Below are 20326 nucleotides of genomic sequence, written 5' to 3' on the forward strand. Positions count from 1 at the left end.
CTTTCCCAACTATTGGAGGCTCTCTCAGGGTCAGAGGAATGAGACCTATTAGGTTTATACTCAAAAGAAAAAAAAGACAGTGACTCCAATACACACATTGTGTATGTTCCTAGCAATTGTAAGTCATAGCAGACAACATTGGAAACAACTCAGATATCTATTTATGGAAAAATGAATGAACAAAATGTGGTAGTGCATATGACAGAATAATGTTCAGCTGAAAATAAGAATAAAATACTGACACAGCAATAAAACTTCAAAACATGTTAAACAAAATAAGCCAGGCACCAAGGGGCCTAAATGTGTATGTGTCTATTTCTGTGAGGTATGTAGGACAGTTAGGTTCACAGATAGTGGCTGTCAGGAGCTGTGTGTGGGGGGAGAGGGGTTGGAAGTTCTGGACTCTAATCCTCATCATTTGGAAGAAGGAGACTCCTTGGACAGTAGTGATGGCTGTGGAGATGACATCATAATGGAAATGTACTAAATGTCTCTGAACTGTGTAAGCAAAATGAATGAGGAAAGTAGTGCAGTTTATGTTACACATATAACACTCCACCCCTTACACACACACACACACACACACACACACACACACACACAGAGCTTTGTCTTTATATCACAAGAGCCACCACTGGAAAAAGAAACCACGATGCAAAAGCTATACGGCACCAGGGGCCCAGCGCTCACGCAGAGTCAAGGCCCTGAATACAAATAGCACTCCAGCACTCCAGCTGCTTGGGCATTAGGCTCAGAACCTAAGCTGATCACGGTCGTGGCACCTGTCAAGCCCCTCAAGCGTTTCCAGTCCTTGCCCTGCTCTGTACGTCTCTGGAAACGGATATTCCCCCGTGGCTGTCCACTGTGCTTGCTCGGTGTCTTGGCCATCCCCGCCATCCTTCCTGTTAACAACAGCCCATTGCAACCTTTCCATTCGCCCATAAACCACTATTAAAAAAGCCATTTATCAGATTAACACTGAGCAAGGCGAATGTCATCTGCGAGTGTGTGCGCTTTTCCACGTAGGGGTTACCGTGCCAACAGCTGCTCCCTGGACACGATTATCGGTTCTAACAAAGTCCTGGTTCACAAGTCGGAGGACACATTCAACTGTGGTGCCCTCCACGCTTCCAAAATGTGCTCGTGTGGCAAAGGCCCCCATCAAAATCAGAGGATGACCCCAGAAACGGGACAATTAAAAAAGCAACCTGCTTCATTACCACTAACTGGAAACTTGGTAACAGCAAAGGCAAAGATGAAGGATTCCTTCCCTTTTGCCCCCATCCTAATCCCTCATAGAATTTTATGGAATAATAGTTTGGCCAGTAATTCTAGAAAAAAAAGGAGTCCTAGATGAATGAATTTTAGGAAAGAATATAATTATGCAGATTGTTGTAGTAGATCAGGTATGTTTAGAGTAACTATAAACATAAACAGGTAAAATACTTTGACATTTGGTGCCAAATTTTGTGCAAATCTTTGTTTTAAGCAATGTCCAAGACTTTCAAATAAATATATTTTCCCTCAGTAGCATTATCATAATTTTCAACTTGGGAAAAGAACCTGAAGTCTCAAATAGAGTTCTCTAGGAAACAATTTGTGTTGACTCAAAAGTAGACCAAATGAGCTCTTTCCAACCACAAACAAGAGATCCTCCCCAGCTTCACACTAAAACTCCTGATTAAATCAGAGAGATATTCAATTCAGTTTTAAAAATGACTCAAAGAAGATGAGCAAACACTGTGGACACCTGTTTATTTGGATAAACATGAGGCTGTTCGTGTTTACAGGGAGTGCACCGTAAGACTTTGCCCTCTTGCGACCACAGTCAGCAGTGAAAGAGAAGCTCATCACATCCTTACAGTGCCGGCTGTCAGGGAGGGGATAAGAACACCGCGGTGATACTTCTGCTGAGATATTTTTCAGTCTTCTCACTGCAACCAATGTGTCGGGCACTGCCTATGTATTAAAGCACTCAATACCATCAGCGCATGGCTGTGTGAAGGAGAGAGAATGCCTTTAGAAGATCCGAATCCAGCACTGGGTAGTTTGCGGAAGCCTCTCCCTCCTTGATTCATTTTCAGAGTGATCTTGTGAACTTTGCCTACAACAGTCCCAATCAGGGCAATTAATGAAGAGGCCTGAGAGGTGTGCTTTTGTGTTGTTGGTGTGCAGGGGTGAGCTCTGTACTGTACTCCCACAAAGAACATTTTGAGTTGGTTACTAGCATTGCTAATGAAAATTAGAAAACAAAAATAAGATATTGGACACCCACTAAAATACATGTGTGTTCATGTAATACATAATAGCAAAACTTTATTTTTACTTCTCATCTGAAATTTAGTTTCAATGCACATGCTGATCTCTAAGCTGCTACCAAAGGATAATAAGGGTAAATATATTTAAAAGATCATTTGTTTTGTTTGGGGACCACACCTGGCAGTGCTCAGAGCTTACCCCTGGCTCTGTGCTCAGAGATCTCTCTCAGTGGGGTTCGGAAGGGATCAAACTCAGTTTGACTGCATGCAAAGCAGGTGCTTCATCTGCTGTGTTATCTCTTTGGTCCCTACAAAGGGGAAAAAATTCTTAGTCGAAAAAAATAAATAAATAAACGGTAGCAATCGTGTCACCAAACTTCAGGAGGGCAGGAGGAAATTAAAATTGTAAATGAAAACTAGTTGGCATCTTGGGCTGCTGAAGACAGACTCGTTCTCCCGGCTCGTGGCTCCTTGCTCACAGCAGGGGCCACCTGAGGAGGTTGAGGAGATTGTTTCGCCCTCGGTGTGGCCCAGCCCAGCCCTGGCCATCCCCGCCGCCCTGACCTCGTCTCTGCAAGTGCCTGGAACTTACAAAGCCCAGAGAAAGTCCTCCATGAGCACAGAAGCTTTGCATCAGCTGTTAGCTCTGGGGTCCGGCCATGGGAGGAATCCCAAGGACGCTGCTTTCCAGGCTGACTCCTTGGGCTGGGGAACAGCTTGTGTTCTGAGCCTGGATATGTCCACGCCCAGGGGTGGCAGCAGACACAGTGGTGGGGAAGCCACGTTCCGTGAGAGCGGAGCACAGAGGGGATGTGGCGAGAATGCTGGCCGCCAGCAGCTCCCGCAGCCCCCCAGAGCAGGGAGAGGTGTGAAACGGCAGCACAGGCGTCTAAGAGAAGGGCGGGTCCCGTGGCCACGATGGCTCTCTCTAGATGGGAGCTTCTGGGTTTGGTTTGGGGCTGGGGAGCATTCGGGGAGGGGTCCCCGAGTGGTGTTAGGAAGTCTGGGGCCCAGGGGCAGTTCTCAGACCCCCAGGCCCAGGCCCTGTGGTGCCGGAGACGCCCAGGCCACGGGGAGCCTGGCGAGGCTCCAGGGACGGGAGCTGGTCAGGAATCCAAGCCCAATCCCCATCTCTTAATTTTGATATTTTTGAACCGACTGTGATTTTTTACAGGAAACACATCGACTTCTCACGTCCAGGAGGAGAGAACAGTTACTGTAAGACTAATTCCACAGGCCAGAGAGCCTAAGGCACGGGTGCCTGTGTGTCCAGAGCTGGGCGGGGGCGCAGGCCTACGTGGTCGCCCTAAGCCCCAGGCTCGCAGACTAATGTAACTGGCCTGGCGCTCAGTCTCCCACCGAGCAGGGCGCGGCTGGGGAGTGGGGGCTGACCTTGACCCTGGGGGCCCAGAGCACCCCGGGCCTTGCTCGCCTGTCTCCGTGCTGGACACCCAGCTGCGTCAGAGAGCCACCCCCACGCGGGGGGCCGCCATTCAAGGAGCAAGGAAATATTATGCAAGAGCACAGGAAGTCAGAGGAGACAGGATTCTGGGCGGCCTGGCAAGGAATCTGTGTGAACTGCGGCGAACAAGCGGGCTTTGCTCCCGGGGCTGCGCCAGCAGCAAGGCCTTCCCAGGGCAGCCGGAGTGCCGTCCACTCCAGGGCTCTGGCCAGTGGGCGGCCGTCCAGAACTGGATGTACCTGATGGAAGACAGATAAACCCAGGTCCCACTATTTCTACTCTTCTGGCCCGCGTTCAAGCTGACTCCCCAGCACCGGCACCGTGACTCACCCCTGTCCCACAGCCCACCTCCCGCCTCCCCCCACAGACCCCACTGCAATCAGCAGAGTTTGTCGAGCCTGTTCCTTTCAGAGTCACTGGAGGAAACCACACGCCCGCCCTGGGTCTGAAACACACACAGCCGTGTCCAGGCCCTCCTGTGCGGTCACCCGCAGGCCGTCTCCTGAGCAGACACGCGTATACGGGGCCCCTGAGGGCTCAGCTTTCCTCCCGCCCGTGCTTCATCCGTCTCCAGTCCCAGTCCAGGTGGCGGGACGGAGACCAGAGCAGCTGGCCAAGCAGGCCGAAACGCGGGCTCCAAGAGTTCACGGCGGGCTGGGTGCCACGGGGTCCCAGTGTGCTTACACTGCGGGCGCTGACCCCCGTGGGGCATGGCTCCACAGCCTGTGGGCACCCTCCCCCTTGAACAGAGTTCCTAGTGCAGGAGGGGGTGCAGGTGTGGAGGCCAAGTGGGAGACGCCCCCCTCCGCCCCCTTCTTCCCTAAGGGAGCAGCGGGCGCTGGAGGCAGCAGGCATCACTGTTTGGCTTCTCCGCTCCGTGATCAGGAGCCCCAGAGGGACCGTTGAGTATATCTTGCCTCATTCCCACCTACGGGCCCAGCTTAGAGATGGAAAAACGGAGGCCCAGAGGGATTCTGTGACAGAATCTGGATGAATCCCATACAGCAGGGGCCTGGAGGGGAGAGGGGAGAGTCTCAGGAAGAGGCAGTGTGGCCCAACTTCCCTGCTCCTCCCCGTTCCTGGAGCAAAGGCAGCCCCCAAGTCGCCACCGGCCCACCATTGCTAATTGTGGTAAGGACACTCTGGGGACTCCCACTGTGTATTTCCAGAGGTCAGCAACACACAATGGCCCCTACTCCTCCGATGTAGATGCTGCCAAATAAGACAAACAATAACAGCACCAGGGCAGAAAAAATACGGTGCCCTAGAGCCTGGCCGGTGGGTGGAGAAAGGTGCCAGCCTCTTCCCAGGGAACTTTGTCCTCTGACTTCACTAGCACAGAGTCCTATGCCCTGGGCTGGTCCACCTACGCGTAACGACTTCCTCACCCCCACGGGCAGCTGAATGAACAGCAGTTGCCCTGCTAGCATTAACTGTGTCGATCTCCATGAGGAGTTGGAGGGGTGAAAAACATTATTAAGCTCTGTGGTAAAGGCCAGAAATGGCGATGCAGGGGTGCGAGAGAGGCCCTGCTCGCCTGCACACAGGATTCCACTGGACGGCTGAGGAGCACTGATAGAGCAGCAGGGCCACACGACCCCTGACCTCCATGAGACCCCTGACCTCCAGCTGCATGCTGGGAGGAGCCACAGAAGTGAGGCTTGTGGGAAGAGGGGTTGAAACCACTAAACAGACGAGCCAAAAGGCGGGCCGGAGAGCTAGCACACCTCACAGACTCTTACACAGCTGGCCCAGGTTTGCTCCCCGGCACCCCAGGGGCCCCCAAGAGTCTGCCAGAGTGATCCCAGAGTTGGGAGTAAGCCCTTAGATGTGGCCCCCAAATTAAACACACAGAAACAAGAGAGCAGGAAGGAAGGGATAGCGGAAAACGGAGGCAGTGGAGAGCCCCGCTGACACTGATGAGACCAAAGGCCCAGCCACCAGCATCCTCCGGCAGGGCCAGCTTCGGCCATGGGTGGTGTCAGTCACATGGCAGTGGACAGAGCCAAGTCTGGGTGAGGGGCCTGCCAAGCTGGAGGCCAGACTGCGGCCAGTTGGGTTCTCGGCACCCTGAGCCTCTTCCGAGGAGGCTGAAAGTTCTCCTAGGTGCTGGGCTACTCCTTGTGTTCAGACCACCCTGACTTCTTAAAGACCAGCCTCTCAGACCCTCAGAAGCCCCTCACAGGTGTCCCCCATGACAGACGGTACGAGAGGAACTGGTGTAGGGGGCTGGGAGTGGCAGGTCCAGAAACGTGGAAGGGCCAGTTAAAGGGCAGCTTCCCACTCGGGGAGGCAGGACACGTGGGCCCTCGCACCAGGCCCAGCCTCTCGGGCTTCCCGGAGGCTCCTCGTCTGAGCAAACTCACCCTGCTAGGAGCCTGTTCGTTCTCCATGCCTGCGAGGGCAGAGCTGGGGGTGGCAGGGATGTGAAGGCCGGGCAGAGTCTGAGATTCCCTCCCCACCTGGCACTTCTCAGGGCCTTCCTCCTGACATCACAGCTGCAGAAACAGTTAGGAGTAACAAGCTCTTAGGAGGCAGGCTTACGTTCAAATGAGCTCAATTCTACCCCCCCGGAAAAGTGGTGTGTGTGTGTTAAATCATTGGAAAATCAGTGGAAAGGTTACATGATCTGCTGGATGCCGCCCTCTTCAGAAAAGTTGCTGGAACCTTCTAAGAGACTCCTGGAGATGCTCAGGAGCTCCTGAGAACCTGCTGTGGACACGGGCTGTGCCAGGCTATGCCAGGATCTGGCAGAGGGAAGGTGGCTCCGGGCACGCTCACCATCTCTGGGTGATGTGTCGGAGCCTTGCCACTCCCTGATGTTAACTTCAGAGGCAAAGGAATTAAAGTGGGTGAAACGCTGTCCCTTTCCAAAACAAACATGGTCTCTACCTTGGCCCAGAAACCTTGCCCCACGGAGAAGGAAGAGGCTGTCATTCCCTTGGTGATATCTGGATCCAGACAGGGAGCTCAAGGCGGTCCGTAATCACAAAGCTTTTTTTTGCGATTCAGATCCCTTTCTGCAGAGCCCCAGTTGCCCGAGGCCTGAGGTGGCCCATGGGTGGCCGCGTATGCCCTGATCTCCACACTTCACCAAGGAGTGAGGGGAAGTTTGCTAGTTTAGCAGAGGCCAAGTTGGAATTTCTCAAAAGGATCCTTGCCTTCAGAAAGGAGGAAAAGAGGAAGAACATCCTAAAGGAATGAGCGTGGTGCCTTCGCAGGCCCCCAGCCCCCAGGTGCAGCCATGGCCAAGCCTGGCCGTGCCCCTCCGCTTCCTTCCTACGGTCCTGCAGGGGAGACCATACGTAGAGCTGTGCTCAGATTCTGGGCCACTCCACTCTGCCTGGGAGGATCTGAGGATGGAGGGCAAGCAATATGCTCCAACACCAGCCCCCGGGTCTGGGTGGGGTGGCAGGGACCCCGCTGCTCTCTGCTGCTGCCAGCCTGGAGTCCTTGAGGAAGGCTTCCTCTGCCCATGCAGAACCCTGGCCAGGCTCAGCAACCTGCACCGAGAACAATGGTGAGCGCCTGCCCCGCCCGCAGGGATGAGCAGTTCCCTGGTTCTACAACCACGTTCTTACTGCCGAGGGGAGGGCAGGGCCCAGGAGACAGGAGATACACAGTTGTCAGCATGAGATTAAACTCCCAGCCAAGAGCTTTCAGGAGCTCCAGCCTCCCTCGAAGTACCATTGGACGGGGCGTGCTCAGGTCACTTGTTTGGCTTTTGCTGGTCCCTGGCGTGGGATCTTCTCCAGTGATTCTGGACCTGTGGCCAAGGCCCGGCTTGACTCACAAGTGACCAGCCATGACCTTAAGTGCTTCTAAATGCTGCCAGGGAAAAGGTTACACTAGTGGGTGGCTGGAGGGGGGCGGTGCCCAGATCCCTGGCCAGGTGACTCCTGAAAGATGGTTCTTTTCATTTCTCTTGTGTCCGAGTCTGGTCAAGAGCAGCAGAGTCCAGTCTTTAGGGACCCATGCAGTCCCCTGACAGGGAAGGACAAAGGAGAGCCGAGAGCTATGATGAAGCTTTGCCCAGGGCATGCAACAAATGGCTACTGACAAGGGCTCGCCCACAAACATTGAGGGGACTCTTTCCAGAATGATCAGACTCAAGCTCCGAGAATCTGGAATGAGGCAACGGGCAAGATAAAAGGAAAGTCCTTATCAAATGATCAAGGAGACAGGACTTGACCGCTGAAATGAGAGTGCAGAGATAATGGCCACTTCCCCAGTGCCCAAAGGAAGCTATTCTGGAATTCAGTAAGCTCCAGGGAGGCATTTATTTCCCCCAGAGAAGTCTATTCCAGGATGATTTGGGCACACTGGCTGATAGCTGATTTCCTAGGGGATCTGGGTGGACATTACTAGCCTTTGAGGTCATCGTTATGCAGGCCTATTAGGAAACAGAGTCAAGCCAGGCATGGGTCAGAAGATATGGAGGTACCTGAGCAGCTTCCGGCCACGCATCCCCTCAGAGGCCTGGGGAACTGCTCCTCCAAAACCTAGGGGGCCCGAAGATTTCGCCACGGCAAACTCAGGACTCAGCCTGTCCCCAGCCCGGTCCTGGCCCTTATCTGCTGTTCCTTATATGCAGTCAGCTCTAGAAGGAGCCAGTTCTCCATCCTGGGTCTGGGCCCCCTGCTTAGTCCCACCTCCTTTGGCCCAAGCTGCAATACCCCTATGCCCACACCCTCTGCCTATCTAAACTGTACCTAACCCAGGCTGAGAGCTTCCTGCCCCCACCCCTTGCTTTACACCTCTCTGCCTCTCACTAATCTATGCTGATTACACCCTTTTCTACATATTCACACTACAAAAGATCTATTTACCCTTACTCTCCCACTTGATTGCTACCACCCTTCAACATTCAATTTCCAGGACTTCTGACTTTCTGGCAAGAGGAAGTGAAAGCACCCGTTAATGTAATGGCCCTGTGTTGCTTTCCCCCCAAACAAGATCTTCAAGGAGGGGATGGGGCGTCCCCCACAAATCTCACTCCATGCATGGCGGTTGCTGAGTGAGGAGGAGAAAGTGGTGCTGAGCAAAGCTTTCTGCTGGTGCTTCGGACCCTCTGCACTGGCATTCCAGAATTCCCACTCAGGCAGAATGACCGTGTCTGCAAATGTTACTGGGGACCTCATGCGAGCCTCTGCTTTGGGTGCTGTTCTTGAGCTCGTCACTCAAGCAGTGAGAAGGGACAGACACATTCATCCAAGCTGGCTTGCTTTTCCTTATCTCCCTCCCCTGTAAAATGGTCATAGACACAAGTGCACTCCAAAGTACAGAAGTATAGGACAGGGGCAATGGGTGTGCCCCGATTCAGGGAAGGGTCCTCGGAGATGACTCCAGCATTGAGGGCTGCTCCTCCCTCGCACAGCCCACTTCCACCTGGTGTCTTAAACTCAGCTGTGAGCTGGACGAGGCTGTTGTTGGCTGGCACCTTGATGCACAGGGCACTGGGGAAGTAAATCACTGGCATCTGGTATGAAATCGTATCTCAAGACATGCCCATGGCCTTCTGCTTATAGTTTTTTAAAAAATCTTTTTATGTTCTAGTCTCTTTTTAAAGGAACACGAGTAAGAGGCTCAAATCCACATGACTGCAAAATTGAGAACCAAGACACGGGTTCTGACTGACTGACCTCCGAGACAGCAACCAAGCAATTCTGTGGTTTTCCAAAGGAACTTGTAATTTCAAGGGCCCCCAATACACACAGTATTATAGGAAACATCATAAAATTCTATCTCCTTGCCCCTGGCAACACGCACTGTGGTTGGGAAGGCAAGAACACACACAAAGAAACACACACAAGACAAAGAAGCAGACGCAGGCCGGCTCCTTGGCAGACAGGAGAGGAGGTGTCAGTTGGAGCATTACTACCGAGGGTTTGCAGAAGCTGGGGCACCTGTGATCTCACTAGCAAAAAGGGAGTCGAAAGACCACAGGGGTGGGGGACTTGGGTACCACAGAGGAGAGAGGGAATGGCACTTGGGCACAGAGAGCAGGTCTGCCATCTGGACCAAGGAGGCAGCGGGGGCGGGGTCTTACTGCCAATGAGACAAAGCTCCCCTGGGGGGCCCAGCCATGGATTCAGGTCTTCACTGTGTCCCAGCGTGTCTTGCTAATCCTCAGGGATCTTTAGAGGAAACTGTCAAACCTGCAAACGTGGCCCCTTTCCCACCTGAAGGTCTGTGTGAAAGATGAAGAAACAGTGCCTCAATTAGGTCTGTGAGAGGTGGCATCAGCCCCACGCACCCTGCCCCTGGGAAGCTAGGAGAGCTGGAGAGCTGCCTAAGCAGGGGAGGATGTGTCCCTGCAAGTCACATATATACACACAGGACACCGGGAGACTGGGGCATGAGGGGGGCCTACAATGCACTAATATCCCTCACCCTGCCCTCAACCCTCTGACACACCAACTTGCGATGTCATGGGAGTTACAGCCAAGAAGGGTTATAGCAAGGAAGCCAACCCCCCTCACCACCCCTCCAAGACAAAACTCCCAGGCCCCACCCATCGTTAAATCCTACATTTCCCTGGTATAGAATAAAAGAAAGATTCCTGTTCCATGGCCATGTGGTTACATTTATAGAAGCTCTCCTGTCACCAGCAAAATGTGACCTTCATACTTTTCTTATCTTAATATCTGGGTAAACATTTGTTGTGCAAGCCCACAAATAAAGGTTCTAAAGGTGAAATGTGGTGTGTCCAGTAACACCATGCCACTTCAAACCCAGGCAGCAGCGCGCCAAGACTCCTCTCCTCCCTTCTCCTCCTCCCCCACCCCTCCCCTGTTTCTTCTCTCCTCCCTCTCCTCCTCTAGTCCTCAATCTCTCTCCTCTCTCCTCTCCTCTCTCTCTCTCTCTCTCTCTCTCTCTCTCTCTCTCTCTCTCTCTCTCTCTCTCTCTCTCTCTCTCTCTCTCTCTCTCCTAGACACCAAAATTAGCTTCATCAACCTCAGCAGTGCTGAAGTGAACACTGCCCTTCAAAAATAGCATCTGAGAACTCTTGGACTCATGAGCCAGAAACACACAGACACAGTCATTGACAGACACTGAAGAGAGCAGGTTCCCAGGTGTGGTCCCTAAGCCACAGATACAGGAAAACGGAATCATGGAGACTTATTCTAGGACCTTCTTCCAACTCCTTTGGTACTCCCCTACCTGGTGATTCTGTACATTCTGCTTTACTCCATCAACAGTAACGAAGCTTGGCAGTAGAGCACTCGCCTCGTGTGTGTGAGGCCCTGGGTTCTAGCCCACCACCATTATAGTTTTCACTTAGGAAAATGTTCTAGAAGCCATACGCTCAATGTAAGCGTCCATTGAGTGCTCGTGCTCTGACTGGAAATTTCCTAGTAGGCTCTTTCCTGTTATTTCCAGAACACACTCGGCAGAAGCATGGGTCCCTGCTACCTGAACCTGACAGTTCAGACCTGAGTTTTCTGACCTTGTTCTGAAATCCCCAAGAATTCTCAGATTCTTCAACAGTCCTTCCCAGGCATAATTTTTGGTTTTTTCCACCCGGAATTCATAAACAGAGCCAAGCAGTGGACATTTGTGTGTGTTCAAAGACACTCCTTCCTGCAACTGTCTATGACGTATTTTTCCAGGACAATCTTTCTCAATACTCCAAAGTGCTTCAGCAACAGGAAGTCGTAAAGGTAGGAAGAAGGCCTGTAAATATTTGCAGTAATTACTCATCGGTAATGAGAATCATTGGTATTAGAGCTTGAGTCACCCCCTTTGTGCTTGGCATATTACTTTGTAACAAGAGCTGAGGGGATACACAGGGGCTTTCTTCCCACCAGGCCCTGAGTATAGTTTTAGGTTTCACCCCAAATGGCACAGTTTTCTTCTTTCAGCAGCTCACCCATATATAAAGTTAGGGGAGAGTCTTACCCAGACCCCTAGTCAGAGAAACTCAGTATATACCTTATACAAAGTGGCAAAGTGGTAGCAATGTTGAAAAAAAAAAAGTTTATGATGAATAAAATAAATGGGTTGGAGAGACAGTACAGTGTGGGTAAGGCACTTGCCTTGCCGCACTGATGCTGATGCCAGCTCAAATCCCAGCACCACACGCGGTCCCCTGAGCACCGTCAGGAGTGAGCCTTGAGCACAGAACCAAGAGTAATCCCTGAGCACTCTCAGTGTGGGCCCCCCCCTCCCCGAACAAAACAGTAAGAGACATGTATTTGTTCACATAAATACAACATCAAAAGACAAGACAGCCATCTGGACAGGTACACAGCACAGCGATTACATTGACTATCCAAGAAGTAATCAAACGCTTTAATCGATGGGCTTCAAAGGATTTATAGACTGCTTCTGAACGGTCTCAGATTGCATCTTCCCAGATCGCAGCTAACCGATAGGCACAGGCCAACAGCAGGGCACCTCAGACTGAAAGTGAGACCAAAAGCCTCCAGTCAAGTTGTCAAAGGTTGAGTAACGTTAAAAACGTCCGTTCTCCTGGCTCCCTCCCAGTGCTGTGGGCAGCCAACATGGTGGCGGCTGAGCGCCCACGTCACTGTCAGGGCACTGAGTCATCTTCCCACTCGCGTGCCTGATTCCACAGCCATGCCCTCAGCAGCCAAGACTCTGCTGTGGTGCCCAACTCAGACAGCTCAGATGAAATCCTCTCACGGCAGAGGGGATGCAGGAAGCCCTGGAAGGAATACAAGAGGGTTCTAACCACCCGCTTGCTCGGCTTGGCAGGACTGCGGAATCATTAGACTGAAACACAGCAATTAAAGGCATAATTTAAAATGGAATCATTTGCCTTACTTTTCTGAAATATTCTTTCTCGAATTAAGAAAAGAAACTATTGGGCTGGAAAGATAATACAGCAGCTAGGGTGCTTGCCTTGCATGCAGGCAGACCCAGGTTCAATTCCCGGCATCCCATATGGTCCCCTGAGCACTGATAGGAGTGATTTCTGAGTGCAGAGCCTGGAATAACTCATGAGCATCACAGGGTGTGGCCCAAAAACTTGAGAGAGAGAGAGAGAGAGAGAGAGAGTGAGAGAGAGAGAGAGAGAGAGAGAGAGAGGAGAAAGAGGAGGAGGAGGAAAAGGAGGAGGAGGAGGAAAAGCAGAAAAGTTAATTTCCAGAGCTGATTAGTAAAGAAAGGCTGCTAAAATCTCAGGGCTAGAAAACATGGAGAAGTTACTGGCACCCGCTGTAGCAAATCGATGAACAACGGGATGACAGTGATACAGTGATTATTTTGCAGAGAAGTTCCTTGTATCTTCGAAACAAGTTGCGTGTGTGTGTGTGTGTGTGTGTGTGTGTGTGTGTGTGTGTGTTCCAGGTTGAAAGTAGATGTGTCTCCAGTGAGCACCTGCAGCTTCTGATGGTGATGCCAGAGAATAGGAGCATTGCTTGGCTAAGAAGAGACAAAGGTGGTCAGGCAGGGCATTCGAGAAATTAGAAAGATGCCAAGTTTACTCCAAAAAGCAGAGAGCATTCTGGGCCATTCTGCACCCATCTCCTCGGCACAAGGGATCTCAGAGTCCTGCCACTCGACTTCACTTCTTGCTTGCAGAGTCGAGTGGTTTTCAATGGCAGGAGCAGACAACCGGAAACATAGCGATGTCCAACCTCCACTTGAAACCCAGCCTCTGACCACCACAGGAACCTGCGATTGACACGCAAATGCCAACACAGTTTTTTCTCTCCTTATTGTATCCTGATGTTGTTCGGCAGTGCAGACATCAAGGAGACCCTTTGAGAGTCACAGTGCAGGAGCCCAGGTACAATGGCTGCAAAACTTGGGGCTCACCCACAAAAGGATAAAAACTACCAATGTGATTCAGAGTTCATAGCTATTCTTTATTCCCCCGTCCATTCTTTCCTTCCTGTGCTCGCAATTTCTAAAGATCAAAAGGGCCAGAGGAAGTCTTGTGCATCTTGATTTGGAGGGGTTCTTCAGAAGTCACTGGGAGAGGGCTTCTGACAGCGCCTTCTCTCTGTGCAGTCTGGAGGGCTACAGTAATTATTGAAGTCCTGCCACCACTTGAGGGGGGGTGGGGAAGAGCTCTGAATTCCTTGGTGGGCACTGGGAAACTGCCTCAGCGAGAGTGAGGAAAACCCTTGAAAGATCCAGGCCCACCGGAGTGGCCACAGCTTCGCTTCGGAGCCTCCAGCCCCGACAGCGTGTGAGGTTCAACCCGAGTGATGAGTCACAAAAGAAGAAAAGTCATTATAAGAATTATAAATACAACAAAAGCACTTACCGTTTATAGGGCACTTAACACATGCGGCAGGCCTGGCATTAAATCCTCTCCTGATAGCTGAGGCCAGGAATGGCAGGGCACGTTCCTAGTCAGAGCACAGGCTCGGGAGACCGTGCCCGGTTCCAGTCCTCACTCTGCCTGGACTCCCCATCTGACCTTTGGTCCTTGACGTCTCTGCACCTCAACTTTCTCACAGTGAAAGGGAGTTATTAATAGTGCTTATCACAAAGGCCCGTGGGGTGGACTAAACAACCTCATCTCAGTCCAGTTCTGAGGACAGCGGGCAAGTGTTTGCACCCACTGAGGTGCAAACATCGCTCGTGCATCAATGTGCCGCCAAATAGCTCTCTGAGGGTGAGGGGAAAGGTGCAGGTAAGCTCTCCGGGTCTCCGATGAGTCACATCTGAGCTCACTGACCCTGTGTAGGACACGCGGCTATCCTCCTGCCCACTGTGGTGAGCAGCCATGCAGTGGACACATGGGCCAGTGGGACACAGGGAATGCTAAGGATCCCCCCAGGGAACATTTTACTAGAGGCTCATCACTCCTCCCCCACCCCTTCACCTCCACCCTGGGCCAAACCAAGACAGGAGAAATGCTGGTTGTGAAATGGAGACGCCCCCGGGATGGACAGGAAGGATTCGGGAACGTGAGGTGCTCCTTTGAAAGCTGGCCTTTTCCAGACCATGCAAGGTGCCGTGTTTGAAGGGCTTTTCACGGGGGCACAGCTTTTGGCCCCCAGGAAGAAGTGCCTGTTGACATGTGTCAGAGGCTCATGGACCAATCACCAAAGCTAGCTAACCCATTAGGAGCAGACGAAGAAGCACTCAGGCCCTTCTTGGCCTTCTTGGGGTCAGAGCCGTCTCAACCCTTCCCCTCAGCAGGACCAGAACTTCTAGCTCCGTCACCCTAGGAGCCCTCCTTAGACACTCCATCTTGCTGTTCCCCAAATCAGGAGTGGCAGGAACAGAGGACATTCAGATTTAGGGGTCTACAGGTAAGGATGGCAAAGGATAGGACAGGAATACTCCCATCCTATACCTGTTCCACTTCCTTCGTCTCCATAGACCAAATGTTACCCCTCCCCCATGTCCATCTTCCCTAGAAGCCCCCTTTCTCATGGTGGTCCCCCTCTGCTGTGAGATTCTAGGGAAAATGATGGTCCAGCGCCCCTCCCCCCAAGTAAACAGTAGGCATTCAAAAAATCCTGCATGCTTGTGTGTGGTCACTGACTGAAATGTCCCAGGAGTTTCTTTTATGTCACAAGATTTGACCCCCACAGGGGTCTATGGAAGCTTCCAGTTCCCTGTATCTCCCTGTATATTCCAGTGCCCAAGCAAAGGAAACCAATGGACTCCAAGGACCCATCCTTTTTCCCGTTTCTTCTTTAACACTTTGTGTAGTGTATGAGTGGGTCCACGTTTTGTCACCTTGTCTTATACCGTGGCATGCCATGCTAGTGGGGAGAACATGGAGCAAAGGGAGAAAGTGAAGGATGTCAGGGGCCCAGCAAGTAAATACAACTATTACAGGGCAAACCTCTACCTGTCCTGAACTATCATTGATGGCCAGGACTAAAGGCAAACAGGAAGCTGCACTAGGCTAGAAAGAAAAGCTTGTGCCGATATATGAGACAGATGAGGGGAAAGAGAAAAAGCAAAAACTACTCAACCTGAGAAATGAAAAACCCAAATGGTGAGCAATTCTATGCAAACATTTTCAGATGCAGGGTGAAAATTATGCAGCACCAAGAATTCTCTAACTTATGCCTTCTATTTAGACATATTTTACACATCAGAATTCTAGGGAGTTGAGGCTCACTCTACACACACACACACACACACACACACACACACACAGAAGGAGGAACTAATTCACAATCTGAATAAACTAAGTAGATTAGGTGTCCAATGTTTTCATGCCTAGTGAAAATGCCAACTCTACTTAAAGCCAGAATCAAACTGAAGAGGCCAGACTGAGGGCCTGACCCGAGCTTTCCTCTTCTCCAAGCTATCCGCTCTGTTCCCCCCACTGCACCCCCCCAACCCCGCCCAGGACACAGTCCCTGTTCTGGGTTTGTTTATGAGGGTCACCCCAGTTAATCTTTTTTTACCCTAAGTGAAATAAAGGGAGAGTACTAAAACAATGTATTCATACTTCCCAAATTTTCAGGCCCTGGAATGGGCGCCAACTCTGCTTCATTTTCTTTCTGAAATGCTAAGGGAATCATTCAAGCTGCAGCTGAATAGTCTAGAAAAGTCAAGCTCCTTTAGATAGATTCAGTGGCTTGATAGGAGTGAGGAAAGGGAGTTTTAAGCCTTTAGAAATCATCTTCACAGTCCAAAATGTCCAAAAACATCCTTACTGTCAAGCCTTAGGGCTATCATTTGTTATAGGCAGGAAAATCCATCTTAATTTAAAGTAATGGCCCAGGGTTCTAATTCTTACCAGCACAACCTCTCCTAGTGACTGGACAAACCACTCAACTTTTCTTGGCTTTAGTTTCTTCATCAAAAATGATGAATATTTGACTAGATGATTTCATATACTCTTCACAAATTTATTCCAAATATCAGTGGCACTGGGAAAAACTCCCAGCCATGGTACTTCTTCTGCACTTCATGAAAACTATGAGAATTAAATTCTAAATTCACAGAACTATAATAATATCTATCCTTTTTTTTTGCCATCTCTGCACTCTGGTCAATACTAGGGGAATATTACCCAACATGGAAGGAGTATTTGCTGTAAATACAACAAAATTGAGGAGGGAAAAGTGACCCAAGAGTGTCTGTTTTCCCTACAGACTTGGGAACAGACAAAGTTTGATTCTATTTTAGCTAGTTTATTTTAACTCAGAAGATTTCCTTGCATCTAACTCCTGTGGAGCCAGTAACTCCCACACTGAGCACCGTGATTTAAGTCTTCCTGAAACATGCTTGGCTCTGGGTCTGGCTTTGGGACGAGACTTTGATCCCTCATTTTCCAAGGACCTCTCTTCTGTTCACCTAAACCCTGTTCCTCAGGATTTCAAAACTCTTCTCTCCTAGGAGGGCCGCTGCAACTGTTTATCAGGTGGCCAGTCACTCAGCCACTTTCAAGTACTTCAAAGAATCCAAGATCCTGCTTAAAGTGACCTCCACTTCACTCTTGGCAGAGATAGATAGAGAGGTAACTGAAACTAGTATTGACCACTCAGTCTTCCTCTGACCCTGTCTCACAAGAATGTCCACTGCCACCAAAAGGCACTCTTAAGTACCATTAATCAGGGCAAGCCAGCCACGGCTGAGAAAGCGAACACTTTATTATCAAATATTAACAAGTCCATCGAGGCATATATGTTTTGGGGCAAAACAATCCTGCACATTTGTTGAAGGAGTGTTGTTAGAACCCGGCGAAAGTCCTGCCTTGGAGCATGGGAGATGGCAGGGGGAGAAACATTTGTGGTATAAGAAAGGAACTCAATTCAAGAACCCTGCAAACCCCTTAGGCAGACAGCCCACCGCCCTTGAGAAGCTCTCCAGGAAAGCCCAGGAGAACCACTTCAGGGCGCTGGGACTCACAGCTGCGTTCTGGATTCCCTGAAGTTGATCGCACCTTACTCGGTGAGGAGCCTGCAGGTCAGTGGCTGGAGGGGCAAGAGTAACTATGTGGCCACTGCAATCAGCACAGCGCGGATGGGGAGGTGCCGCACTGGACCTTCGGAAGAAGGGGGACAAGCAGTTTGCCCGGTCAGTCAACAGCGCACAAATCAAGGCCACGGAGTTGCCCAGACACCCAGGGCTCGGCCACCAGCTTGGCGCCCCACCCGCAGCGGCCTCCAGGCACTGCCCCTGGCCCGCCTGGGCTTCTTAAAGAGGCCGCTCTCGGGAAAACGTCGGGGTTGGATTATGCAACGCCGCCCTCCACACCCTCCCTTTCTGCTCGCCTCTATCTCTGGGCCAGTCTTCCAGCGAAGGAGACACGACAGCCTGCTGTGTCGTAATAACGTTCCCCAGCTTCCAAGTGTCTTGCGCCGGTTCATATACAAACCGGCACCCGGCCGCACGGGAGCAGCTGGCGCTTCGCACCTCGGCCCCGGTCCGCACCAGATCCCACCTCCGAGGTTGCGAAACGCCCGAATAGGCTCGGTTGTCAAGTGTACAATAAGTCCCCTCGCCCGACCTGGAGCCCAAAGCGTGCGCGTAAAGGAGCTGGCCCGACTTTGCCTTTTCGATCGGTCCTTATTACTGGCGTGACGGTGCCGGGTTATGCAAACAACAACAATAACAACAACAACAACAACAACAATACAGGCTGCAATTCTTAAAAGTCCCTTCTCATCTTCGCTGCCCTCAAAAGACACAGGTCAGGAGCGGGTGGGTGGCTCGGGGCGTTCTCTTGCAGCCTCTGGACCCAGGGCAGCCTGGCCAAGGTTCCCTCACCCGGCTCTGGCCCCGGGGGCGCCACCGTGACGCCGGAGGGGGAGCTCGGCCGGGAAAGGGGAGCCAAGCGGGCTGCATCCCCTCCCCCGCAGCAATCTGGGCGCGGAGGGCCCGGGCGCCCAGCCAGCACGGGCGCGATTCGCTCGCGTTTATCAAACCCGTCTTATCGGTGCCCCGAGGTGGGAACCGCGGCTTTCGCCCGGAGGATACACGGTTTCTGGCTCGGGTCCCGCAGCAGAATCGGGACACGAGCAAATCAACTTCGTGCCCGAGTCCCATACCGAGCCCCCCAGCTGGAGGCCAGTGCCCACCTCTACCCACACCCACCCCGGTCTCCCACGACGCAGGAGGTGCAGCGCGTCCTACTGCACACCCGAGCCCGCCGAGCCGCTGCCGGAGCGACCCGCAACGCCCGACCCGGTGCGCGCGGCCAAGCCGAGCGCCACAGCACAGCGGGCAGGGCGCCGGGCCTGGCCCGGCCGGGAGCGGCCGGGAGGGGGCGGGAGGCCGGCGAGAGTCGGCTGCGGTCGCCTCTCACCCAGTGCCGACCGGCTCTCGAAGGCAGGCCGGCAGGTCGTGGCTGTCCTTCTCTGTCCCCTTGGCGGAGAGACGCCGGGACCGGCTCCGGGAGTCCGCTCGCGCCGTCCGTCCGCGCACCCTGCGACACCTGCCACTCTCCCACCGAGCCAGGAAAGCGGTTTTCTCCAAACGCCGCTGGGGTCCAGGGACCCGCGGGCTGAAGGGTGGGAGAGCGCCCGCTACTGCGCCTTGACCCCTCATTGGGAGCGCGCCCCCAGCGTCGCTCTCCTGCCCCGGGACAGTTGAGGGGCGCAGCCAAGGCACGGCCAACTCTTGTAGAAGGACCCCGAGGGTCCTCGAGAACGGGGGGTCGGAAATTTAAAAAAAAAAAAAAAGGTTGTGGATGCTTGCGACCTCGCAGGCGAGATCCCGGGCAAAGTGGAAAGAAAGTTGGGCCGCGCGCGTGGAGTCAGCCCAGAAACGCTTCAGCGTGCTGGCGGAGAGCTGGGTGCGGGGGAGGAGGGCGGGAGGATCTGGAAGGGGTCCCTCAAGAAGCACCTCCGACCTCCACGGCCTACTTCCCCGCTCCCGGGGCGGCGCGGTACGCACGGGGGTCCGAGTCCTCCGCAGTTCCGCGTTCCTGGAGCCCCTCAAAGCCCCGATCCAGAATCCTTCGGCCTCGGCGACCTCCGCGCCCCGCGGTCCCTGTCGCTCGCCCGGCCGGCCGTCCCGTGCCGGCTCTCGGACGCCCTTTTACCTTTTTTTCTCCTTGTCAGCTGTCATCGTCGCCGTGGCCGCCGGACACGCCGCGCACCTGGGCTCCCCAGCCGGTGGGGGAGCTGCAGCCGCTGTCTCCTCGGGGGGGGCTCGCCCACTTGCCTGCGGCGCGGGCCGGTCCCGAGCGCCCCGCACAGTCCGGCGGCAGTTGGCTCGCAGCTGGCTAGGTGCGGGGGCCAGGGGTGGAGAAAGGTGACGGGAAGGAACCTGCCCGGGAGGCGGGGTCGGGACGGAGTGGGAGGAGGCTGTCAAACGCGAAACTCAGCGGGGCCGCTGGGGAGCCCGAGGTCCTTTCTTTTTCCTTTCCCCCGAACGAGTCACTTTCCTGGATCTAAAAATCAAAATCAAAACGGAGAGGAGGGAGGGAACGGGAGAGCGAGATGGCCCGCGCGCCGCTGAGATGACCATACAGTCTCAGGACACTGCCGAGGATTGTACGGCCGGCTCAGGAGAGCTGTGCGGCTGGCCGCTCCCGACTGTCCAGCGAGCGCGGGCGCCGGCCCACTTTAAAAACTCGGCCGGCGGGCGGCGGGGCGGGCGCGGGCCTGGCCGCACGGGGGGCGGTGTCTCCCTCCAGCCCCGCCCCGGCCCCCGCGCCGCGCCCGGGCAGCCCACTGCGCGCCGGCCAATGGGGACGCGCGGCCGC

The 20326-nt window shown here is 53.1% G+C and overlaps 1 protein-coding gene across 2 annotated transcripts in view; it reads right to left on the bottom strand.

Annotated features, from left to right (window-relative positions):
* EPAS1 (endothelial PAS domain protein 1) overlaps positions 1–20180 on the bottom strand; it is an 89487-nt gene extending 69307 nt beyond the window's left edge. Inside the window, exon 1 of one of the 2 annotated variants that reach the window (XM_055120756.1) lies at positions 19661–20180. In XM_055120756.1, the coding sequence (XP_054976731.1) occupies positions 19661–19686 (26 nt within the window). In that variant the 5' untranslated portion in view covers positions 19687–20180. Of the gene's footprint in view, positions 1–18922; positions 19180–19660 lie in introns of those variants that run through there. The other variant, XM_055120755.1, reaches the window with a different exon arrangement.
* Between the last annotated feature and the right edge of the window lie 146 nt (positions 20181–20326).

This window comes from Sorex araneus, chromosome X, assembly GCF_027595985.1.
Source record: "Sorex araneus isolate mSorAra2 chromosome X, mSorAra2.pri, whole genome shotgun sequence".
In the NCBI taxonomy this organism is placed as follows: domain Eukaryota; kingdom Metazoa; phylum Chordata; class Mammalia; order Eulipotyphla; family Soricidae; genus Sorex; species Sorex araneus.